Source organism: Dermacentor silvarum, chromosome 1, assembly GCF_013339745.2.
Source record: "Dermacentor silvarum isolate Dsil-2018 chromosome 1, BIME_Dsil_1.4, whole genome shotgun sequence".
NCBI lineage: Eukaryota > Metazoa > Arthropoda > Arachnida > Ixodida > Ixodidae > Dermacentor > Dermacentor silvarum.
This window is the reverse complement of record NC_051154.1, coordinates 41,797,851-41,824,070: the sequence shown is the minus strand read 5'-3', so window position 1 is coordinate 41,824,070 and position 26,220 is coordinate 41,797,851. Positions and strand designations below refer to the sequence as shown.

The 26,220-nt window shown below is 47.1% G+C and overlaps 2 protein-coding genes across 3 annotated transcripts in view; both read left to right on the top strand.

Moving 5' to 3' along the window:
* LOC119461567 (Kv channel-interacting protein 4) overlaps positions 1-26,220 on the top strand; it is a 499,898-nt gene that overhangs the window by 443,376 nt on the left and 30,302 nt on the right. The window lies entirely within an intron of this gene.
* On the top strand, positions 22,572-26,186 carry LOC119461557 (regulator of telomere elongation helicase 1 homolog). The gene has a single exon (XM_037722904.2). The coding sequence runs from the start codon at positions 22,941-22,943 to the stop codon at positions 25,863-25,865; it is 2,925 nt and encodes a 974-aa protein (XP_037578832.1). The 5' UTR covers positions 22,572-22,940; the 3' UTR covers positions 25,866-26,186.

Below are 26,220 nucleotides of genomic sequence, written 5' to 3'. Positions count from 1 at the left end.
CCCAATTGTGAATACTACCAGGTGCCAGAAACACTTGATCATATATTTTGCGCTTGTCCCGCGTACACGCAAGAACGACAGAAACTGGTCTCTTCAATTGCAGTGGTCGATAAGAGGCCCCTATCAGACGAGTTTCTTTTAGGTCCTTGGCCCAATGCAAACAGCGCAGCCCTGATCACCAGTGCCGCCTTAGTCTTTCTACAAGCCACTGGGCTGGACGCACAGCTTTAGAGATGCCACAACGTTGTAAACTTGTATATACACACCTCCTCCTCTTATCATCATTCATTAACCTTTTTCCTCCCCGTCCCTTTTCCCCAGTGTAGAGTAGCAGGCCAGAGCAAGTTACAGCTCAGGCCGACCTCTCTGCCTTTCTGTAAATAAATTTCTCTCTCTCTCTCTCTCTTTCTATCTTCAACCGTCGTTAAGGGTAGTAATTGTAATGTTGCTACAAATTTCGCAGCTGCTCGGCTTTGGAGGCCGCGGCAACTAGCTCGTGAGAAGGGAAGCCAAGATGAAAGGCTGTCTCCGGCGATGAACAGTGCAAACTCCGGTCTTGCCGCTGGGTGGCGTTCTTCCAGCGTTTCAACGCACTTCTTTATTTGTTTGGCACCCTTAATACATGCCCAACACAGCAAGAAAGGACGGCCTGGAATTTCCTCTTGACCCACATATACTCCTCGCGCGGCCGTTCAAATGAAACGGCGAAAGAATTCTAAAAACTGGAGAAACGCAGCTTGGAGACGTGCTTTCGTTCTTTGATTTCCTTTTCTTTTCTTTTTGCGCCGGTAGAAACACGGAGAATTTTGTCGCGGATCCGCGCGAAGCGCCGGTGAAAAGAAGAAAATGGACGGCGCTTCTGAATTCTTGAAACGCCTTTCTCGCGAAGCGCTTCCCTGGACTTTTCTTTTGTGCGTGTTGCACGGTTGTGTGTATTTTTTTTTCCCCTTCTCTTCAACTCGGCCCGTGTGCATTGTCCTTCTTCCGATCTGCCATGACACGTTTCTTGTTCCCATTTGAGGCCCGCCTTTTCTCTCCGTCTCGTTCTTACACAACCCAGTGTTCTCCGTCTCCCAGTTCCTCCGTGTTCTGTACGCCTATGTTTTTCGGAGTACGAGCATTCCGCGCGCCTTCCTTTTAACTCTGCTGCCGCTGCAGTCTCCGCGCGGTGACCTTGCGCCGACATCGGAGGCGACGCGTTTTCTGTTTCTGCCGTTCGACCTCGTTATTTGTGAAAAACGAACTCGAGGAAGAGAACGGGGTGGGTCTAGATCAACGGCGGCCGAATCAGCCTGCCTCTCATCCCCACACACCAACGGTGAGGAACGCGTCGTCCCGTGCCGCAGTGGATAAACTCAACACCGCGGCAGCGCCGGTGTGCAGTGTGTTTAATTTTCCAAGTACAAAGCGCGTGCAGAGCGCGCTGAGAGCAAAAACAAATACTCTCGGGAAAGATATAGAAAGCGCCGCGCTCCACCGAGCCCCGTTTCATTCCCCTCGTCGGCCGAGTCTCGTTTTCCTCCCACGCAAGTCCAATATTTACGCCACGCACAGCTGTTTGCCTCGGTTAGCGCCATTCGTCCGCGCGCCGCGCTGTTTGCTTGGGCGCCGAGCGAATCTTCCCAAGGCGCGTCCGCACCTTGGGCTGAGCCTTCGCTCCGCACGTTTCTCGCTTGCCTCTCTTTTTTTTTTTTTTTCTCTCTCTCTCTCCTCTCCCTCTCTTTTCCCGGAATCGCGCATTCAATGTCGCGCGTTTCCGTGGCGCGTGTAGTTGGGCTTCTGTGCGCGAAAAACACGTGGCGAGACCAATCTCTGTGCCTTCGGGCACGTGGAGAAGGCGATGCTTGGGTCGATGCTGTCGCCGACGACGTTGTGTCGCTCGATCCGTGAACACCGCCAAGGGATGAGATCGGAGCTCTTCAACCTTTGATACGACTCGTTGAAATGGAATAGATGCAGGGATAAGGTATTTCGTGCTCCAGTCGCCGGAATATCATTCCCATTGGTGACATGGCAGGACCACTGCCTGGGGTACGGTGTTTTTATTATTATTATTATTATTATTATTATTATTATTATTATTATTATTATTATTATTATTATTATTATTATTATTATTATTATTATTATTATTATTTATGTGATATGACTTCTGCAGCGAGAGCTTTTTTTTTTCTTTTTTTTTCCCTAGAGCAACGCCGGCAGGGAAGAAGGGATAGTCTCTCGCCAAATGTAGTCATTATTTCTGACAAACAGGCATTGAATTCGCCTTCTTGTTCACAAAATTGCACAGTGCTAAAATATATATATATATATATTTAATGAAGAGTGATCACAAAGGCGCAACAAGAACAATGGAGGGGAGAGGTTGGCTTAGAATAGTAATAACCTGCTTCGACAGTCCATTTAAGCGATGATATACACTAGCCGACACATAACGTAACAACCACCGGCATGCTTTTTCACCAGTGCCTTGAACTCCGGCAGCAGTTGTGCGATTGCACAAATTCAATATGTGCATTATACCTAGCAATCAAAAGAAAAAAAAAAGTCCTGACTAGGAGGCTCTAGTACACTTGAAAAGGCTTCAGCTAGTATGTTTCACAGGTGAATAAAAGTTCCGTATAGGTTGCAATTACGTCAATGTTACTTGAATGACAAGGATTCGAGGCCAAGCGCCGAAACATCGACATCCGTTCCAAGAGAATGCAGTGAAAAAAAATTTTAAATAAAATTTTACTCAATTAAGGCTTTCGACAGAAGGGCAACAGGAGGCGATTGTAACTGAAGAAAGAAAAAGGAAAAAAAAGTAAAGACAACAGCTCAGAAGAGGTACAAACTCAACGAATACGTTTGCGTGGGTAACTCTCGACATGTGCCAGTGGCCGAATGTGCACTGACCGACCCGTAAGGTATCGTTCTACAGAGGTTGTCGTGCTGACTCAGCAAAAACATAAATGGATTATTTCAATGATAAATATCCTAACGGAAACTAAAGAAACAACAAAATGCAGAAGACAATGACACAAACAAAAGAGACTGATGGATATATTGGAAAAATCTTGGGGGCATGGGCATTAGAAACATTGCAGCACAGAGCTGCACGCGCATTAGTACAGTTTCTTGAGGAATCACATCATATCAGTTAAAATCAGCACACTTAAAAAATGTGGGTGGGGCGGGGGGGGGGGGGGGGGGGAGGGAGGGGAAGAGATAGCTTTATCACTGATGTCACTACAGGCGCTACCATCTCAGGAGATAATAATCACAGATAATAATAAAACGTGCAGGTCATAACATACACTTCCTTCAAAAAAGAGAAAACCGCAACACTGTATTCAACCAACTCGGATAAAGAAGACCCGTCAAAGAACTTTCTGAAGAGGGGTGTGTGTGTGTGTGTGTGTCCTAAGGGGCCCCAAGTCAACAGTGATGTTTTTCTACAGTCGTGTTCCTCTGTCGTCTCAATCGCGTTTGTTGCTTCGGGCAGGGCATGAAACATTCGGACGTGATAACCCAATCTCCTCTACATCTACGTTTACATTTGCGGCCACAGGATTTCGCTCAATGATTCAGCGCGCGCTGAGTGGACGCGGGGTGCTGGAGCGTGTACACCCGAGCCCGCTTCCAGCCACGTGCACTACCTCAGGCTTTATTAAATCATGCACGAGACGAAGCCACACAGCTCGCTACACGACGCACTTGCCTGCAGATACGAGTAGATATGTAGGCAAAATATGACGCGCCACTCTGTAGGCGGGCAGCGCTGAGTGGCGTCCACTTTAAGCATGAACGAGAGAAGCATTTGTCGCAATGGGAAGCACATGCACGCAGCACCGTAAACGTGCGCGGAATGTGCGCGCCAGAAGACTTAGCACATAAGTGCAGGTCGCGCGTAATAGAGTTTCTCCAGCGCTCTGATATTACAAGCCGCGCTCATTGCAAAACGACGGCGCTCGGCATTCGGACTTCTTGTCCGTGCCACAACGCCGTTGGCTTATATAGGTGCTCAGTCAATAAGCTTGACTATTGACTATTATTCGGTCACGTGCCGACTTACCACAGAAAATTATTCCACAGATATAAGACTCCCGATGGGCCACCATTCATATCCTTTCTTTGTTCACATGACCATGTGCTGCGACTCCACCTCCATCCCTGTAGATAAAAGAAATGTTAAAGAAAACGTGTAGGCAATGTTCTCAAGAACGTTTCGCGTGTACAGAGGGCCAACTGGAGTTGACAACTGGAGAGAAGGGTTCTGCGAGCGACAAAGGAACCTTTCAACCGAGCGGCCGAATTAGCAAAGTTCCTCGTTCCTATAAGTACTGTTCGTCATCGTGTAGTACTTATACTGCACTATACACGAAATATGTGTTCGCTATCGCGATTGGCTGGCGTTTGTTGTTGTTGGGGGCTGCTTCGGGGGGCGCGCGTACTACAGCTTTGTAAATCCGGTCCAAGTGCCGGGTGATCACATTTCTCACATTCCCGCAACCACTGCAGGCTCACCCCGAGATGGCCGAAGCACGCAATGCGAGCGCCCAGAATAGACGGAGCCCCGGCGCACAACACTGGCTCCACAACAACCCGCGCTTTGAAGGCCCGGAACTGTAAATATTGCCGAAGTCAGCGCCGTGCACATGCGCCTCTACACCGTGGTATGAGTCCTTCCGCTAGAGGAGTAAAAAGAGAAATTAAAAATAACTCTGCGCATAAAGACGTGTAGTATTATAGCTGCTGATTCTACCACCCTTCGGATACTGACTGGCAATTATACTGTGTCACTGAAGTGACGCGTACAGTCGTTAGCACTAAAAATAGTATTGATCACTTTTTGGGGGGGAAATATTGATAACTGCACCGTGTGCTTTGCATTGGGTGCACGGTAAATAACCCCCTGTGGTCAAAATTAATCCGGATCCTCCTACTACGGCGTGCCTCAAAATCAGATCGTAGCTTTTTTTTTTATTACTGCATTTTTTTTATTATTGCATTGAAATATGTTGTTGCTGAAATCTATTGAGCTGCCAATAGTTCAGACTCGATCAATCACTGCGAACGTGAACGGCTGCAGACGCCTGCAAAGCCCACTGCATTAAGTTTATAACGAAACAGCAAAAGGAGCACAACAACGCACCTCTTTCTGCTTTTATTTATTTTTATGTTTTTTGCCCGTCTTTGGTCCCTGTGAGAGAAACGGTGCAAGGCATCGGTGTGTTGGAGAAAGCTCTCTCGCGGTCGTTGCTCTTCTTTCGGTGACCGATCAACGGAGGGTTGTTCCCCGAGATTCTACCTAAATTAAATACCGAGCCCCATAACGTTTTTTCAACACCACAGCGGGTACTTTCGGAGGCGTGGTCGTTCGCTATGTAGTGCCTTATAGCGGAGGAACGCGCGTAAACCGAGTCAAGATAGCCTTTCCGCATAAAAAATCGCTCTATCACGCGTGCGCTGACAATGTATAGCTTCCTGTCACTAGGCAGAGGAAAAAAATTTGCATATGGGCTTCAGCATAGGCTCTTCGTTCACGGAAGCACTGTCAAAGGTATCACGTGAATCAATCACTCGCTCGAAAATGGCTGAGTATACACGTGGCCGCCTTTCTCTAGGTTTTCTCTTTTTAATACTTTTTTATTGGCTAAATGAATCAAGAATGCAATTTATGTTACATGCCGCTCTTCCGCCTCATTGTCCTAGTTCTCTTGTTTGCTTTTTATCTCTCTTTTTTTTATTATTTTGCGGCTCTCTCTCATCTTTACTTTTCCTACAGGTGTCCCTATAGATATAGTCTTCTTTCTTCTCAATGTCCCCTTTTTCTTCTTTTTTTCTTTTCTTGCGTTTCCTTCCTAAAAGTGCGCACGAATAAAATGCTGATCTATCACGTGCAAGAGTACTTTAATGGTGTCGCGCAGGGCCCGGCAAGGGCATTTGAGGTCGCACTTGACTTTTCGTTCGTGCTCTCTCGTTAGTAACTGTATAGAGGTCATATGCAGTGTGCCGCGGAAAATGTACTAAACGCGAGCGAGTATAGTAGCGTGACAAAAGAGTCCGATCTGGTGTATACGTTTGTAGAATATACAAAGTTATTCCGCAAAAAACATATGTATATATAATAATATATTAATACTTCTGTCTAGTCGTGCGCTCAAGTTTCAATGACCCAGTGTTTATTCCTGGAGGGCTCGGTATAAATCCATAGTGCGCGTAAAGTGCGCGCTAGCTGTTCTACGAATGTTTCCAAGAGCCGGCTTGTGAGGGTAATAAGAGGGTTTGTATACCTTTAGTTTTTGTGCCGAGCAAGGAACTGTACGAGCTGGTAGATTTGAAAATGTTTTCGGCACTGGGAGGTATTTTGCGCCTGAATGGCTTCCTCTGCGTGCCGCTGTTTTCCTAAATATTGGCACGTGGGCTGAGTACCTTCTTAGCGGTAACGTTAAGGCCATTTTAACGCATCATTTTTTTTTTTTGTATGTGCGTCATCACCTCCATCTTCTGCTGCTCCATACCCACTCTTGCATGGGAAAAAAATGGGCCGACTCTTCGCTTCCATAGTCGACGCAGCAGCTTTACTACGCGTCCAAAAGGTTTTAGTGCAAGACGATTTTGAGGCCATGAATTTGACGACCGTCAATTCAACCGCAGGAGCACACCGAGTGTTTTAACGAAGATATTAAGCAATTATTTAAAGCAGTGCAAAATAAATTAGAAGGACTGTTTGTCTCTCTCTCTCTCTTTCTTTTTTTTCTTTTTTTTAAGAAAAGAACGTGAACGTGCGGAAGGGGGAGGGGAAGGCGGAGAGGGGGGGGGGGGGGCAGCGCACATTAGAAATTTTGGGATAGTCACTGTCGCCGTCTAAATACGTAATACGTAAATACTGCCACCATTAAGTTTGCTGTGGTTCAGCTCATTACAGCGACTGAAATTAATCCAGCGCTGAACTAATGCATGCGGCGGCATCAGGACAGGCGTAGCCGCAGTAGAGCAGTAGGGACTTTATATGAAGTCGTCTATGTTATGCCATGGAGTAAGAAGAAAAAAATGCTCGTGCAAGAACCTTGACTTACAAGAGCAAACACAAAATTACTTCGGCACAGCAACAATGCCTTGTTTGAGCGAATGTGCCCTATTTTTGTGATAAAGTTACGTTCCGGTTCACAACGCAGCAATACCGACTAAAGCATTGTAGAATTAACGGCGTCGTTGATACGTTTTGTAACAATCTGATAAGGTTCACATTCGTAAAATAGGAATAACATATCTCCCATCACGTAGCAGGGTATGCTAAACGTCGTGTCGCTCTTGACGACTCCTCGCTGGAATCGCAGTCAAAGAAGAAAAAAGAGAAAAAAAAATTACTTCACAGATCCATGCCGATCCGAAGATGTCATACATGAATGACAGTGAAGCTGTATAAGGGAGTTCTCACTCGCTTCGAATCTAAAACAGTCGGAGGCAAAGGTCTGACGCCACCCTCGCAGGGTGCCCAGGGCATGGCCGCCGGGGTGGGTTGAGTCAACACCTCCTCGACAGGTTTTAAAAACCTCTCTAAGAGGTGTTGGTTGAGTCCCCCTAGATTAGCAGGAGGCGGGATCATCGGCAGGCCGGTGGATGCCGAAGCCATGGACGGGACGCTGATCGCGCGGAAATACGAACGCCGAGGGGCTTGGTATGCTGCCCCAGTTAGCCAAAAGGCCCAGGCACGATGCCCGCAAAATGTTTGTCAATTTGAGCCGCACCTGGCTGACCTCCAAAGTGAATCTGGTTAAGCGCGGCGTGAGAAACAAAAATTATGAATTATTGGCTAAGATGAACACGCAGCGAAGTGGTTGTCTATTCCAGTAATGTATACCCAAGGTCACTTGTATGCTATAGATCTTGGTAATTACGTTTCAAAGCAATTTCGGGGCTCTGGTACTAGCCTCGTTCCGCAGCGTTATCCATATTTTAAAGAAATATGCAGATCCGAATCGCATGTTGGAATCAATGTGAAGTGAAGCGGTTCGTGCAATGCTATGCGCCGCCGTCAGCGTGCGTGTGTCGGAGCTCAAGTCCGCGCTTACGTACTACATCACCTGCCGCCACTGGCCACCCCAGTTTGCACTACATCCGGCGCCAATGTGCGATACCAGTCAATTCTACAACACCTTCCTATATATATATATATATATATATATATATATATATATATATCATCCGAGATACTGAGCGACCCAACAAACAGCCAGCTAACAACGCCAAATACGGGAGGGTAGGCAAAAAAAAATTACTCCATCTCCCGCTAAAGGGAACCATGTGTGGATACGAAGCAGCCGGGAGATGGTTTCGCGACAGCGGCCCGAGCGCTCATCGCGGCGCTACACAGGAGAGAGAATGAGGCGCGCGCGTTCCGTCATTTTCATACCGCGGAACTACCGTGGCGCCCCCAGCGGAGTATGCAGCTGTCGCACCACCTGTCGAGCGCGCCGCTCCGGATTCCTAGAGGAGAGAAAGGGGGAGCGTAGGGAGAGAGGGGGAGGGGACCCGCATGAGCTGTGGGGGTGTGGGACGCGGGCGCCGCTTCGCACAGGAATCCTAGAGGAGAGTAAGGGGGGGGCGTAGGAGAGGAGAGAGAGGTGGAGGGGACGCGCATGCGCTGTGGGGGTGTGGGACGCGGGCGCCGCTCCGTACAGGATTCCCAGAGGAGAGTAGGGGGGGGGGGCGTAGGAGAGGAGAGAGAGGGGAGGACGCGCATGCGCCGTGGGGGTGTGGGACGCGGGACAACAGACAGAGCCGCCGGCAAGAAATGCTTCGCTTTAATTTAGCGAAGCCTATATTTAGAGCAGTCCAACTTAATTAAAAGCTAAACCAGCGCGGACTTTCAGCATTACAATGTCTACTCCCCCGCTCTATACGTACGTTTTTCAAAGCCGCTGCTTCGTGCTCTTACTAGGTGAACTCGCTGCCTCGTCTTCTCGTAATAGACATTCTCGCACAAAGATTCCGCGATGAAATACTGTAGCTTTTTAGAGCCAGGCGAGATGAATCTGCGATGGGGACAGAGTCGAGGTGGGCCGAGGGCTGATAGCTTCGTGTGCGCTGTGTTCTCGCCGCTTAGTTGCGTTGAAGCGAGAAACAGTCCGAAGGTCAATTCGCTCGCTTTTGCTGCCGTGCTTCCTCTAACATCTCCTTCTAAATTCTGGGGTTTTACGTGCCCAAACCCCGATTTGATTATGAGACGCGCCGTAGTAGGGCACTCCGGATTAATTTTGACAACCACGAGGCCTTTAACGGGCCCCTAATGCAAGGGGGACACGGGCGTTCTTGCATTTTGCCTCCATCGAAATGCGGCCGCCGCGGCAGGGATTTGATCCTGGGACTTCGTGCTTAGCAGCATATAGCCGCTAATCCACCGCGGCGGGTGATAAAATCTCCTTCTATCATGCCAATAATAATAAAGAATTAACAACGAATGTGTGTGCGTGTCATTCTTATACGATCACCTGCGGGTTTCGGCCTTGATCGTTGTGAACGCCGAGACGTTCGAGAAGCCCGACGCGGCGTGGACGACAAAGAGGAAATGAGAGTGTGGGTGAGAGAGAAGCCGGAACGAGCAGAAGCCGCGTGCCGCAACGACTCAATATTCCTGAGCGAGGCCCATAGTCAGCTTTCAGTCGGATGACGCAAACGCCGTTCGAATCGCTACATCACGTCGTTAGTGTCTCGCGTCGGGCGCATCACTTAGTGATCCGGCTGAGCGCGCCTCCGCTGCTACAACGAGCTGGAACAAAAGGCGCCACGGCAGCCTGCTCTTTCGGTCTTGACTGACTTTTAAAAGCAGGGTGGTTTTCCGCCAGAACGCCGCAACAATGCACCCCCCCCCCGCCCCTCACCCCACTTCCTCCCTATGAATCTGCGCCGTCAGCAGCCTTCGACTTCACTCCCCCCCCCCCCCCCTCGCCCGCCCCCTTTGAACATTCATTTGACTCGACTTTATTTTCCACGCCACGTTCCTTTCTGTCTTTTTTTTTTTTTTCTTTCTTTTTTTTGCATCCACGTACCCTACAGCTTGTACGGGGGAATATAAGTTGCCAGTGAAGCGCGTGCCTTCCTTTCGTGCCCATGCCTCCCCCCCCCCCCCCCTTTTTCTCCGTGCCCGCTCTCGTTACGTCGGCTGCTCACCCCTTTCGCCTCCCCACTGGTGGGGCGCAATGGGCTGCCAGACCTGGATGCAATCATTTTCTGCCTTTGTATAGGAGCCCGCTAGCGCGACAGCACTGCCCGTCCTTCCCTTTTTTTCGACGAGTAAACTGTGGCTTGCCGACGGCGCAAACTGCTGGGCCGTTCCTCCCCATGCTCTATCTTGTCTTTATGTTTTACCTTTCCCGGTTTCCTTTTGTTTTCGCTTGGCGACGCGTGGTGCGCCCTTCTTTGTCCGCGGCCCAGGGAGACGCTGCCTTCGCATCTCGCACTTGCTCTCGAATTTTGCCCAGCTTTTCAAGATGCGTTCCGCTTCATCGTTTTCTTGTTATTGTGTGCAACGTCGGCCCGTGACGACTGCCTTTGCTATATTGCTCTCTCTCTCTCTCTTTAATTTTTTTATTTATTTCTGTTGGCGGTCATGTCCTTGACGGGGACTTTCTGCTCTTCGAATTTTATTTCGCGCGCCTGCTTCACAGCACCTCCGCAGCTTTCATCGCTCCGCTCTTTTTTCCTTCTTTTCGCTAAATTGTCGTCCAGAGGCCAGAGCAGAATGTCGCTGACTCAGATCGGCATTTCATCTCGCTCATCCATCCACACGTTGGTTCCGGGTGGCGGCTTTTTAAGGCGTTCTCTCTCTCCATTTGTCTTGGTATAGCCTTTTCCTCTTTTTTTTTTCTCATTTTCTTCGGACATTCTCAATGGGCATTTGTTAACCTTGAACTATGTCAGTGTTGCATGCTTGACGACTAGTGGGAATGACTGATACACGTGACGTCTTAATATTATTGATAGTCGGTACACATTCTATAAACTCATGGATAGTGTCAGGCTTTGAGTGAGCCTTTGCTTGCCGCATTTAAATAAAGGCTTTGGAACAGCAGCCCCGTGGGACTACGACAGCTACGATAGTAACCTATTTTATCTGAGTTATCTTGGGCGCTGCTCACAATATGCTCTTACCTTTAAGAATGGTTTGTCGAGCCAGCAAAAGAGCAAGAGCTGTCGTAGATTGAAGCCTCTGAGAAACATCATGGACCGAATACAGAATATTTTCGTTCGTAAGAACGTCCGTCACTGACCGTTCGCGTTCGTAATATGTTCGCTACCACGATTGGCCGGCGTCTCTTCTTACGAACCGTTCTGGCGTATACGAACTTCTCTGTGAATACAGGATTAGGTCTCCACCTCGATAAGTTTGTTGTCTACACTCAGTATCGTGCTGCCTACTAATCTGCCCATCTCGCTGACCTGTAAGGTCGTTCGTGCGCCACTTGGATGGGACTGAGGAAAAGTGAATGCTTGATGACTTTTGGTGGGAGCATCATCTCCGCGGTCCAGGTCTAACTCGCGTACGATTTTTTTTTTTCGGACCTGCGCCATATGTGACGCAATATGATATCCAGAGGCAGCGGAGCTGAGTTACCGTTTCCGCCAGCAGGGTAGGGTGTTGGTACACGGAGGTTATACTTGATATTTTTGTGCGACAGTGTCGTGCCAGTACGACCGATTGATTAGTTCTCAAAACAATAACTGGCGATGTGTTTAACGTTGGTGACCCTTTACAGAGCGCTGGTAAGTGGATGATTCGAGATCTTCGCTGGGAAAATGAAAGAAATTAGAAAAAAAATACAGTGAAGGCAGCCTCTGTGTCCTCCTTTCCTTCGGTGTGCCCCTATAGAAGGCCACCAGCGTCCATCTCGGCCGGCGACCGCCCTCCGACTTTTATTGTTTCAAGTCGGCCTGTTGTCCGGGGCGGGGATTCGGCCACCTTTTATGACGGCACGCCCGTAAACTTTATAGCGGCCACGTCGAACCCTGACGCGCGCCTTGACACTGGATCGGGACGCGGCTGCGTGTGGCGCGCGCGCTGCTTTCGGCAGCTGTGCTCCTCCTGCTCCAGTCGCGGCCGACTGTGAGGCCAGCCGCTCGACGGCGCAAGAACGAGTCAAGGTCTGCGCGTCTGACCCTAATTCGCGCGCGACTGCATTTCTCATTCCGCGTCTGAGTGGGCTAGCTGCCTCCATGAAAAAATGGAGCGGATGTAACGCGCGAGCCTCACTGTTTCACACTGAATTATCGCAACCCTGAGTAAACCGAGAGCGTGCGGCGGGCCTGACTATACGCACTTTGTAGAGGATTGAAGGACTCCCTGCGCATCATTCAGGGATTACTACAAGGGCTGTAGGAGTCAAACGAACGTTTTGAAATCTAATTAATCATTTAGCCTACAAGCACTGGCGGACGGTAAAAATCATTTTGAAAATCGAAACCATTCGCAGCTCCTTGTATGCGCACTTGCTTTCGTCATTGCAAAACCCGTGTTTGAAACGCCTTAATGCATTACAAGTTTTCTATGGAGTTCCGTACATTAAAACGACAGAAACTTTCTGGTCTTCTTGTGGCGAAAAGGCTCACCGATAGACAAAGCTTGGAGCTCATGAGCTGAAAGAGCACGCTGGAATGGGCAGCAGTAATGTTCAGTGCAACGCCATAGCAGCGGAGATATGTTCAGTATTCGAATGGTCAAAACCACTTTTTGAAATTAATTAATTAATTAATTAATACAGTCCGGCACTCTGTAGTAAGTTTCACACGTCGGCAACGTCTTGAAAGGGGCATAACAGTGAACAACAATCGCCGACACGAAATAGAAGAGCACCTTTGCACTCTCGGGGATGTATTTGAGCGAATAAGTTCCTGCGCGTACAGAATCAAGATACCTGGGCCCATATTCACAAGACTTCTCCTTTCAACTTCGCCAGGCGACCGCAAAACGAGGGAGACAGAATGCAAAAACACTAGTGCACCGTGCTTTGGGCGCATGTTCAAGGACGTCAGGTGGTCCAACTTGATCTGATTTGCTCTTCATGAACCACATAACCGCTCTTTCTAGGACTTAATGCGCGAGACAGGGCTTCGCAATCACGTGTAACAAGCTTTGATGCCCAAGGGTAAACAAACGAAACAAAAAGAATGTTCGGAGCTACAATATGCAACGATATTATGAAATGTGTCCTTCTAGGACTGTACAGAAAGATAGATCCACTGCGCCACATAAAATCATATACACAAAACTTTGAACTTGAAAACTGAAGAGTTTAAATGGGTCATGTTTACCTAGCGTAAATAAGCTTTAAGACCTGTTCACGAAAACCAAGAAAAAGTCCAATAATCTGCGATGAAAACGGGTAACCGACAAAAAATAAAAGCGCGAATGCGTCATTCATATATATATATATATATATATATATATATATATATATATATATATATATATATATATATATATATATAACAAAACTGTTACGGATGAGGCGTGTTTATTTACAGGTGATGGGTGAGAGTCTAGGAAAGCAGTCCAGCCGCGGTTTCTTTCTGCGTTCCGCACACCAAAGGATTCGTCGTCCTCCTCCTCTTCCTTTCGCCTCAACCAAGGCGTTACAATATATATATATATATATATATATAAGGAAACGATGCACGAGTTTGATTTTTTGTTCTCGAATTCATTGCATTTAAGAGGCTTGTTTGCGAACTCCTTTTTTTTCTTGCTGTTTTGTAGTTTTATATTTCATGTAACATATTGTAGGAGGTCTCCCTACAGTGTTTCACTATGAGACCTCCTTCTGCACGGTATCATACCCGCCTTTGTACATGCATTTTGCCAGAATAAACTTTAAACTTCAACTTCATGCCGTGGGATGCAGCAGATGAGCGACGTCGAAAGGCTAGGTTCAAAGCTGCGTAGTTAGACAAAGCCGCATAAGCACTTGTCCACGAAGAAATAACGAGACCCTGTCACAAAATGCCTGCAACTACAATCAGAGAACGAGAAAGTTTGGCAAGAGCACTACGTAAGATCGATGCACCTCTATAGTCAGATCACAAAAAAAGTACTTGTGCACTACGGTATGAGGTCTTGCGAGACGAATGCAGCATTTGCACATAAAACGTTCGTTTTCTATACATCTACATTGAGTGACCGTGTGTGGCGGATAGCGTTCAGGCATGCAGTTTTTGGTTTACTTACGTCGAAAGGGCCGTCGAAGCCGCCATGTGTGCGAGGTTCAACGTATCGACCACTACTGCAACGCGCCTCATTATTTATCTGGTGACAGAACGTATCAAGCAAAACAATTTTGCATCGTTTGAAGGAATTTCACTGAGCTGCTTTACGTGGAAAAGGTCAACGAAGACGAGGTAACCGCGATGTCACCGTTTTTCACTTGCACAGCTAGTAATGTGCGCTGTCTACACACATGCGGAGAGACCGAATGTGTGTGTGTGTGTGTGTGTGTGTGTGTGTGTGTGTGTGTGTGTGTGTGTGTGTGTGTGTGTGTGTGTGTGTGTGTGCGTGTGTGCGTGTGTGTGTGTGTGGTGTGTGTGTGTGTGTGTGTGTGTGTGTGTGTGTGTGTGTGTGTGTGTGTGTGTGTGTGTGTGGTGTGTGTGGTGTGCGCGTGCGTGCGTGCGTGCGTGCGTGCGTGCGTGCGTGCGTGCATGCGTGCGTGCGTGTGCGTGTGCGTGTGCGTGTGCGTGTGCGTGTGTGTGTGTGTGTGTGTGTGTGTGTGTGTGTGTGTGTTGTGTGTGTGTTATTGCACACACTTGAGGGCCAGCTGAAGGAACCTGGTTTGCATTCACTTTCTCTCTCCTCCTCCTCGTTACGTACCAGTTTGTTAGGTTTCGCACACATATTGACAAAGAAAAACACGCTCAGCTATGAGAAGGTTTACTGCGCGTTTGAATTGTTACGTGTTGCACACTCCAACGGCGGTTCAGTTCCCCGCATGTGAGAAAAGTTCAAACAGGTACGTGACGCTATGACTATTGCACTGTGGACTCGGCTATACGCCACTTTGGTCATGAAACGCCGCCTTTTATTATAATTCTTATTATTTTTTTTTTAATACGGTACCTATTTCTGCGATGAACGTTACGGCTCCTACAATGAAACTCTGCAGTGTAACAGAGTAAGGTTGCTTCGAATCGGTCCTTGCGCCCTTTCCTTTTTTCTCCAGTGCACTTGGTTGATGATAAAGCTTTCGCAAAGCGTTCGCGTCGCCCAAATGTTATGGCACTTTGGGCGCAACGCTAGTGACGGCGCTGCAGCCGGTTCTGCTCACCCCTATACTGACAGTTGGCGCACGCGAGAGTTAACCGCGCGGTCGCCGCCACGACCGAGCGGGGTCGTAACTTCTCCGCATCGTCGTCAGTCTTGCCGCTATTAGCGCGCGCGCAGGCAGTCCAACGTTGAAGCGCTGCCGGGCGACAGCGTATACCAAGGGCGAACGCAAGAACAAGAGTGAAGGGCTGGGATCGTAAAGAAACGGGACTCGCACCAAACGACCGGCGGGAAGGAGGAGTCGTCCGCGAAGCTGGACCCCGATAGCGTTTTTATTATACAATTGTGACGAGGATTAGAGTTCCATCTTGCATCGAAGTGTCTTGCCGTTCCACACGCTGTATAAGGCGACGCAGAGCCCAGCGCCCTCTCTATCAAGCTCCTGATCTCGCTTGAAACCGCAACAGACGACTCGATAGTTGCCTCGCAGAATGGGGCGTCGAGAAAGTTCAGCGGTATAGAGAAGCGACTGGGGAGAGATTTTGGACGGCGACAAAAGAAGTTATACGACACCACCTTTGGCCCAAGCGTCAGTCTTTTTCATAAATATATTCATGTACACCTATATGTCTTATTTTACTACAGCTTTTTTTCTTTCTCTACCTTTTTGCATCTACGTCGCGCGTATTGTTGCGTGTCCGTGATTTATCGACTTTGTGCGTGCTTGCATCTGCCAATCTATGCGCGCTTCCAGTTATCGTGATGGCCCGATCCGTATACTGAAGTGCCTCTCTCGAACGCGTCATCTTCGCTTTGGTGTATAGAAACCACAGACCGCGGCGACAAGAGGCCCGGAGAGAACCGGCCATTCTTGCAAGCAGCGACTCCAAGTTTGCCATCTTTTTCTCTTCTTTTTTTTTTTTCTTTTTTTTTCTTTTTTTTTTTTTTTTCCTCTGCGCGTGCCTAGAGAGCATCCTTATCTCAGCCGTCTGTCATCCATATCATACGAGGCGCCGGTCCGAGTCAATGTAAACAGCATGCGTGCTGACCCGGGCTTGGGGACACTCGCGGTTTACTACGCTAACCTTGAGTTCGCTTGACGTATACGCATCCATTCTGCAGGACTGCGTCTTCTCCTGCGTTTATCCGCCATTAGCCGAATGCCAAAAGAGAGAGAAGATTTAATTAAAGGAAATGCGGAGAGGGTTGACCGGGAAGCATGCCCGCAGCTCCACGCTTTGGTAAAGGGGAAGGGGGAAAATTGGAAAGTATAGAGGAGAGGATGAGGGAATGATGATGAATAATACAATGAGCTAAGCAGCCGCTGTCCGATGCCCTACTTCATCACTGTCCCTGACAACTGCACAAGAAGACGCACACATATATACACACGCTCAAGTGTGACTGGACGCTCCCATATCGCCGATATCGCGATTCCAAGTAATATCTCGCCACCTAGCGGCGGGGCCGAGAACCAGCCGAACCAGGTTGAGGCTTGAAGCGAAAGAGGGTCTCGTATCACGGCATGCGCCGAATGCCTCGTAGTTCTCAAATCGCCCAGATGCTGCCGCACACAAGCCCGAAAAAGACAGAAGGCGGATGTCGGAAGACTGCCGTGTCATCCCGGTGAAAAGACAGCAGTGTATGATATCATCGTTTCCCGAAAGAAGCATATGACGCGCATCGGAGACCGACTTGGATAAGAAACTTGCGCATTGGGAAAAGGTGACTGATACTATGCTGGTTTGTTCGAAGCACTTTACTCGGGACGACGTCTTTCTTCCCTGCGAGTAGACCATTGCATTATTTTTATATATTTTAAACATCTTGCTGGCGTTTCAAATCGCAGGAGTGTACTTTGTTCAGGCAGGTGCTTTAATGAATTAAGCTTCATTTGGTTTTGTTAGTTTAAAAAAGTTTGCACCCTTTGTTGCTTATCTTGTCCCACAACAATAATCGTCATCTGCATTGCTTGCGTTTCCTTTCTTGAAAAAAACTGCGCACGCTACCTTCCTGCCGAGAATGCTATGTCCGCTAATAACGCGTATGCCGTTCGTTATCTGGAAATACCTGGCGCGCAAGTTTTTTTTTTTTCGTTGATTTTGTTTATTTCATACATTTCCTAATGATTGAATTTCGTTTTGATGATTGGTATAGCTGGCCCTTAGGTGACCTATTTGCACACTGCTCATCGTTTGATATATATATAACACGCGTAACTACATAAAATGGTGTATACATACAAATTATCTACACGTATCATAATTTCTTCTTTATTCATATATGACCCGCAGCGCCGTTATGGTTATATTAGGGGGGGGGGAGGGGGGGGAATCGCGGTAAAACACATCAATATCGGTGCGGTACACCACATCCGCAGGTAGTGAATTCCAAGCGACAATGGTTCTTGGAAAAAAAAAAAGAATATTTAAAAAGACCAGTCCTGGAAAAGGTGGAGCCTAACTATAAATGGGCCGTGAACCACCCCTCGGGCTTAGTGAAATAACATAGTCCGCGGGTAGCATACGCTGCTGTGAACTTCTCAGCCGAGTTTTGCTGTCGTACGCGGTGCATGGAGCTCGCAAGCGGAGCGCGAAGTCACCTTTCTCTTATAGGCTCTCGTTTTTTTTTTCAACAGAAGCCATGATCCCTCACTATTTTATGTGTGCTTTATTTCGTAACAAAGCACATTCCAATGCGCTGCTGCTATTGGTCGCTGCGGTCGGCTGAACCGCGGCCGCCGCGGGGTGTCGCCACGAGTCCACTGGCTAAGCACACTGCGGCTCGCTGAGGACAACCGCGTTTAGCTTACGTTTAGCGCGTCGTAGGCACCAAAATAGAAAGTCGTGGCGTCTACGTTAACATCCAAAATAAATTTGAACTGCGCGCCACGGTGACATTTCCAAGGCGGAGCGTTGTGGCCACGTACGCCCCACCTCGCCGTAGCCTTCGCAGTGCAAGGCATTGAAGAAGGAACTGTGCACAGCAGAGGCCGTGTTTGAATCCCAATAACTCCGCTTCTGCTGAACGCATTGAAGTACTTTTTGAAGCAAAGCATTTCTGAAATAGCCTATTCTCACTTCAAATGTCTTTCTCCACTTCGATAAAAAGTGGTTCACGGCCCCTTTAAGCCTGTCTGGCTCCACCTTCAGATAGAAGCTTCAGAGCAGATTCCCGTATTATTATAGAATACTGAATAAAACAGCTTAATACGTATAACCTGCTTCGTCGTTCAAACAAAGGGATCCAACCAAGTTTGTTTTTTCATTGCTGTTACACATAGAAAGCGGTCGTATCTCACCAGGATAAACTTTGCCGCGACGTACTAGATTTTTAATAATGCATTAATATGCACACCACAAAACGGATCCCACACAAGTCAAATGATTATTTGAGTATTATTTAAATGAATAATCAGTATTATTTCATGTAGAACAACACATAGTTCACATCAATACTTCACTTCATCATCAATCAATCATCAATCACTTGACATCAATAGATCACAGCCTCCTATTCAGACCGGCACCACTTAAAAACCTAAAACAACTTCTGCTACACGTAGCCCATTCCCGGCGCTTTCTCAGGCACCTAGAAGGATTTCCTTACACAGAAAGAGGCCGGAAATTTAGAGAGGCTTGAAGTGAGCTTCACTCAGTCGCATATTCTGGATACAAGCAGAGGGCATGTTGGATAGTCTCAGTAGTAGAGCTGAGCACACGTATGCAACAGTCAGGGATATCCCAATGGCCCCCCTTTTGTTTAATGCATGGCCGTTCATAAGTTACACAAAGCTTTAGTCGACGTAGTAATGGCCCCTGGCCTCGTCCAATCCTAAGAGGAAGCCCAAATAAACGTGCGTCCAGTCTATGTCAGCGGTCCTGGGATGGTTGGATCCGCCCCATGCTCTTCCATGACCGTTCTCATCGAACGTGAAAGAAGGGCTGTAACATCAATTTGTGAGAAGTGATTGCTGTGGAGACGCCGTATGTGTGTGCCAATTTTGCTTCGGCCTAGAGTTGTTCGTTGCCTGCTAGTCCACAACGGCTTGGAATCCGCAGCAGTGTGACTATCTGCGAGGCGCTTCACTGTAGAGGATCATCATGTCAATGACTAGTTGCTCGGCCTGTGTAGCGCCAGCGGCCGACAATCAAGAAATACTGTGGCTCATAGTGCTCGTTTTGGCGTTCGTGGCGAGTTACATGTCTTATATTCACCCGAAGCGGGCACGGGCTTATGCAACTGTGCTGCACGTTGAGAGAGAGAGTGAGAGAAATAACATTTGTTAGCCCTAAAGAAACTAAGGTCCCAGTCCGGGCCTCCTGGTAGGCTGATGCCTAGTGGCCCAGCACGTTCTTGACGTGCTGCACCAGAAGCGGCCACCATAGTTTTTTCCAACTTTCGTGCGGAGTGGTCCACTCCTTCCAGCTGCCGGGACTCTGGTTGGGTGGTAATTTCGAGAGCATCGTTTTTCTGAAAGGTGGAGTTGGCGGGGCCCATATACTCGTAACTCTAGAGCATGAGCGCTTTCTAGCGTATACACATGCGCACAGCAGAATATGTCCTGATACTGGAGAGGACGCGTGTGGTTTATCTAAGGTATCCTATACAATGGCTGAGTTGTAGAAGCGATATTGTTCAGAAGGGTTTGTTCAGCCATGCATCACTTGAACGAACTTATCAAACATTTTTCTAAGCATTGAAATTTGCAAATACCAAGATAAGTTGCGATTAATGGTCACACTTTTAAAATTTGTTGTGCGTTACAGTCACTATAATCTGCCCGTGAATTGTTATTGGGTACCACGTCATTATTTTTCGCGTAAAAGCCAGTGTCGCACTATTTGTCGCTAAAAGCGTCAGTCATTGACGAATGCCATATTCAAACCGCAGCGAAGATCGAGTCTCTCTTCGCAAGTGCTGTTCCAATTTGACGGGCCTACTTTTTACCCGTTGAGTTGACTGTAAATTTGCGTAAAGTAACTTGTTTCTTTTTATTATTATTTTTTCTCTTGACGGCCGTCTGCAATTGCGTTACAGAGAAAAAGGTATCGGCGACAGAGCGGTACAGGAAGCAGACGATTAGTTTTAAAAGTAAACGATTAATCAGCGTGATTCCGGTGGCTCGCGAGCCCCATCTTGAAAGCGCATGCGGACAGTCTATAGGCGCACCAAGGGCCGATAGCTTCGTGTACGCTAAAGCAATCGCACACGCTAGCTTGCGCGTGCACCCACGTTCACGAAGTTCATGAAACTTCACTGTAACTTTTTATATTGCGACAATAATTCATACCTTCCTTTCTCTCTGTCTTTGTCGCTCTTTCTTTTTTGCGTGTGATTCATTACCGATGACGAGTAGTGCTGATAAAGGCGAAAATCAAAACGAAAATTAAGCATTCTTGAACGTTCTAGCGTTCTATTCCACGGAATGTTTGCGGACTTCCGTGCCACTAAAGTGTTCCCATGATTATTTGACACCGTATAGAAAGAAATAGAAGATTTCGTCTATTTTAAGGATGACTAAATCACTGCGCGATGAAGTTTGTAGAATTGAACAATGGCATCGCCTCGAGACCCTTTATTCTTATGTTTAGCCGCAGTGATTGCAATTATGCGCCGTTTTACAAGCCAGAGCAGGCCACCGTGTAAAGTGTTCCCTGCCAAAGTCGTACCAACTTTAACTGTTTGTCCTCCCCAAGGGGTGGTTCTCTTTGTCTGTTGTTTTTTTTTTTTTTTTTTTTTTTTTTTTTTGTGTTCGTTCTTGATTTATTTCGTGTCCCTTTTTGACGCCGACTTTTCTTTTAACGATAAAAGCTCTCCACGGAACTGCACACCAAACGCTACTGTAGCAGACTCAACTACTCGGCACACAGGCTGTATAGGCACTGCGCGTACTTTGCAAGCTTGTGAAAACCACGGTTGCAAACAACTTCAGTCGCGGAACACAACTCTTCCATTTCCTCTGCGAAGCATTGCAAGACTTAAGTTCGCTCCGCCCTTCACTGAGTCTTTGGCTCCCAGCGCTTTCCTGACAAGCGTTCGTAGCGTAGTCAATGCTGCACTTTGAAGGATCTTTCGAAGTCATTTGTCCAGACATATAACAGCGGCGCATTCGTATGACGGGGAAAACGTAACGCTTATGTTGAAGGCTTTTCTCGTACTATTGCAAGTAGTGCGTGTATGACACGAATGGACAATCATCTCCCGCCGAGGGCTTCAGAAAAATATTTATCAGAAGTGCCCAGTCCTGTTGCAGCATGCATTAAGCTTTAAGCATATCAGTTCAATCTGTTTCTGAAAACGCTTGGCCGCTAATATTTAATACAAATTAATATTTTCTCATCGTTGCGCCCGTGGCACTCCATTATCACATCGTTTCTCAGCTTCTCTTGCGCGTTGGAATTTTGACAGAAACATCATTCGTACACTACGGAAGCTCCATCGTTAAACGCCAGAAGATTCGTTTTTGAGACAAAAGAAACTATTATGCCAACAAAAAATCACTATTTTGCCGATTTAAGAATATAAAATGTATATACAATTTTGTTTTACAACATTCGAAAAATAAACAGAGCGGGAGTGTGAATGATGCATCTTTGTACCTCGTATACTGTGAAAACAGTGTTTTGTCCCCATTCTTCCGTCTTCTAAACGGATGAATGAACACTCGCCTGACAGCGCTGTGGCAGTCCGGCAAGAGCGAAACGCACGCTGCAATTTGTGTTCCAATTTTGGCTCCTATGTTTTCTGTAACATTCGGTTAGCCCGTTCGAACTGTTCGTAACAGCTGATGCTAGCCAGACGTTATGCTGTACAGCTAAGACCACCGTTACTAGAAGAGGTAATCTAGTAACGTTGGCTAAGACGGCCGAAACGAACACTTGCAACGATTTTACAGCCCGTCCGAACGCCAGCCACTTATGAACGAAGCGACAGTGCCACTGGTGCCTCTGTGTCCCCATGTCTACGACCGTGTAGCGTGAAAGTAGTAGTAGTGATTTTATTGAAGAAAAATGGCGCTTATTTCTGCAGCGTCATAACGTGAAAGCCAGGGGAAGAGAAAAAAAAAAAAAAAATATCACGAAGGCGCTTTACGACCGTGTTACACGTGCTGCCATCTCGTGTGACAATACAAAAACGTGCGGATTTATTTATGGCCTCCGAGATTAAGTGTGATTTTGGAAGTCCTTTTGCCGTTGCAGTGCAGACAAGAACATTATTTGTACACATTGCAAAATATTATATCGCGATAGCCAAATAACATTTTTGTGCAAAAATATGCTGTCTTGCATCTGATCACGCAAAAGAAATAGCAGTGCCCGAAGCTCTCGCAAGGGTGCTCGTCCGTATTTATCATCATCGTCGCCGTTATCGTCGTTTGTGCGGTCGGCGCGGTTTCCATACACGATTTTCCCGCGCTCTATGCTTTCGCGTTTTCACCTTCCGTGGAATAATGTAATCTGCAACTGTTTTACTGAAATCACGGTGCTATTTCCCAGCGGTGAAATGTGTTATAGCTTTCGCCGTTTACCACAGGCTGGTTTCGCTGGTGTGTGCGAAAGGAACTAACGGATCGATTGTACTGCGCAAGTGAAAGACGGTATTTTGGTGATTTCCGCGCTGTCCACCTTGAACTGACATGCTTCTAGTGCCGAACCGCTGGATGTGATAGTCATTGGAGTGGTCTTACGGAACGGTCATGTCGTCGCAGATGCTAAACTTGCGGGGTGTTACGATTCACTTCCCGCATGAGCCGTACGATGTGCAAAAGAAGTACATGGAAAAAGTGATCGAGTGTCTGCAGACTGGCGTGAATGGTATCCTGGAGAGCCCAACAGGAACGGGAAAAACACTATCACTGTTGTGCTCATCTTTAGCCTGGCTTGAAGATCACAAGGCAGCAATTCAACTGAGCGCTGGCCTGCACCGGTCGTCTGGCGTGAATTCGTCGGGATTCCTCTCGCAACTGCAACATCTTTTTGATCAACAGGAATCGGCCAATCGACCAAGTCCTATGTGCCCCAAGATTATCTACAGCTCAAGAACTCATTCACAGCTGTCACAAGCCATTAACGAGTTAAAGAAGACTAACTACAAATATGTGAAGTCCGTAGTCTTGGGTTCCCGAGATCAGTTGTGCATCAACCCAGACGTCCAAAAACTGCAAGACAATGCTACAAAATTGCGAGTTTGCCGACATAAGGTAACGACAAGAAGTTGCCCCTTTCACTTGAACTATGACACCAAAATGACAAGGTCCGAGTATCAAGACACTCCTGTAATGGACATTGAAGACTTGGGCAAGCTTGGCAAAAAATTTGTCTGTTGCCCTTATTATGCGGCCAAGACACTGAAAGGGAAAGCCGACATAGTCTTTATGCCTTATAATTATCTTGTCGATGCAAAGTCACGGAAGGCACATGGTGTTGAGCTAGAAGGAAATGTGGTCATATTTGATGAAGCTCACAACATAGAAGGCATGTGTGAAGAAAGCATGTCATTCCAGCTTCTCTCATCGGACTTGGCATTGTGCATCAAGGAAATAACTCATGCAGCAGATCTGAAGCAACAGAAAGAGACTGAAGCAGCTGCTGGGGTCGAAGGAGTTGATCCAGATTTCACATTGCTTGATGTAGCTAAGATTAAAGCTATTTTGCTTTCCCTGGAAAAATGTGTGGATGAACTGCTTATGCAGGTGAATGGAGAATCAACAACAAAATCTGGAGACTTTATGTTTACCATGCTGCAAGGAGCAGGTGTTAGTCGACAAAACAAAGATGAACTTATGGACCTCCTGGACAAAATTGTTTCTTTCCTCGAAGTCAATGCAGTTGGAGCATTCAGTCCTAGAGGAATAGGCCTGAACCGCTTGATAACTATTCTCAGCAGCCTCTATTCTGTTGAGGGAGAAGGCTTGTCAGTAGAGTTGATATTCAAGACCAAGTTTAAGGTCCACATCCAAAAAGATGTGAACAAGAAAAAGAAGGGATCTCAGGATGTCTGGACAGTTCCCTCAAGCATGCCCAAAAAGCTCGATTGGTGCCTCAATTGTTGGTGCTTCTCACCAAGTGTGAGTATGGACAACCTTTTAAAGCAGGGTGCTCGCTGCATTATTCTGACTAGTGGCACACTGTCTCCACTCAGTTCATTTGCAGCTGAACTGGGTATTCCATTCCCTGTACAACTGGAGAACCCACATGTTATTAAGGAAGAACAAATCTATGTGTCTGTGCTTAGCAATGGCTATGATGGAGAAATCTTGAATTGCAGCTATGACAACAGAAACAATCCTGCCTACATAGGCTCTCTTGGTAGAACGCTGTGTAATCTTTGCAGGATTATTCCAGGGGGTGTATTGCTTTTCTTCCCATCATATGCTGTCATGAGAAATTTTGTTGAGGCCTGGACTTCAAATGGAACCATGACTTCACTGGCACTTGTCAAACCAACAGTGATGGAAGTCCAGAGAAGTACAGACTTTTCCACGCTCATTCAAGAGTACTGTGAAAATGTGGACTCGCCTGAAAAAAAAGGTTGCCTTCTTATGGCAGTGTGCAGGGGACGCATGAGTGAGGGCATGGATTTCACAGACCAGTACGCTCGTGCAGCCATCATAGTCGGCTTTCCATTACCCCCTTGCTTTGATCCCAGGGTTCAGCTTAAGAAGCAATACCTTGATGAGTCACCATCACGCACTGTTTTCTCTGGAAACGATTGGTATGTACTGCAGGCAACTAGAGCAGTCAATCAAGCAGTTGGTCGTGTCATACGCCACCAGCGTGATTTCGGTGCAATCTTATTCTGTGACAAGCGTTACAGTGAGCCACGAAATCTCAGTCAGTTATCAAAATGGGTGAAAGAGAAAGCCAGGCTACGTTCTAGCTTTAGTGTTGTCCTGAAAGAGCTGTCTGCTTTCTTCAAAGCTGCAGGTGTGTCAAATGAAGGCAACAGAGCTGCAGTAAAAATGCTGGTGGGCTCAAGAAATGGAAACGCATTTGGAATACCATCAAAGGAAAGCACACCAAATTTGAGAAGCCTCACATTCCCTGGGCAGCCGGTGGCTGACAATGATGAAAATGTTTTGAAGACTTACCAGGCCAACAGTGGGGGGCCCACCAAAACACATTCACAGGACAGAGGCCAGCAAGGACGAAACTTATTTGATGTCCTTAACAGCAGTTCAGCATCAAAAGCATTGGACTTTTGCAGCATCCGCAAGGTCAACTTCAGAAGCACCGATGACAAACAGACTGAAGAACAATATATGCAGAATCCCAAAAAACGTAAACTTTTTGTGCCTCTCAAAGGAATTGGACCTCCCCAGTCTTCTGCTATTTGTGATGGTGCTGGCACATCTTGCGCTAGGGGTTCAGAGTCGTCAAAGGATATTTGGAAGTCTGTCTTGGCATCACTTAAGAAGTGTCTTAACGATACTGACTACAACAGTGCTTGCCTCAACATGAAGGCATACCTCAGAACTAATGACTCTGATGCACTTGCACAGTCACTTGGTCAGTGTCTTCTGGACGTTCCCAACCGAGATGAACTCCTTGCCATCCTGGCAAGAGTAGTTACATCATCTCAAAGAGAGGACTTTGTAGCAAAATGCCGTGCTCACTGGTGAAGTGAAATATGTGCTGATGTGGTGAAGTACATGCGCCATTTCATTGATATTAATATACCTCATGTACATTCCCAATTGATGCAAGTTAACATTGCGCCCTGTGAAAGAAACTTTTAGTGTCTTTTCATCACATATCACTTTATTGTAATCATATAATATAGTGAGAGCTTTGATAGCCCTTATATCAGCCTTGAGGGCCTCCCTTTTTCTTTTTTCTTTTAGCGTGCATGGGTGATGCTGCATCGGGGTCAGAAAGGACTCATTGCAAGAACTTGCTGCATGTTTGTGTTTGTCAAAAATAAAGTATATTGCGTTCGTTTATTGTGGTTGTCTTGCATGATTGCATCCCAGTTAG

What these genes read in the sequence shown, in the direction of transcription:
- LOC119461557 (XM_037722904.2), top strand. Translation starts at nt 22,941, where the DNA reads ATGTCGTCGCAGATGCTAAACTTGCGGGGTGTTACGATTCACTTCCCG.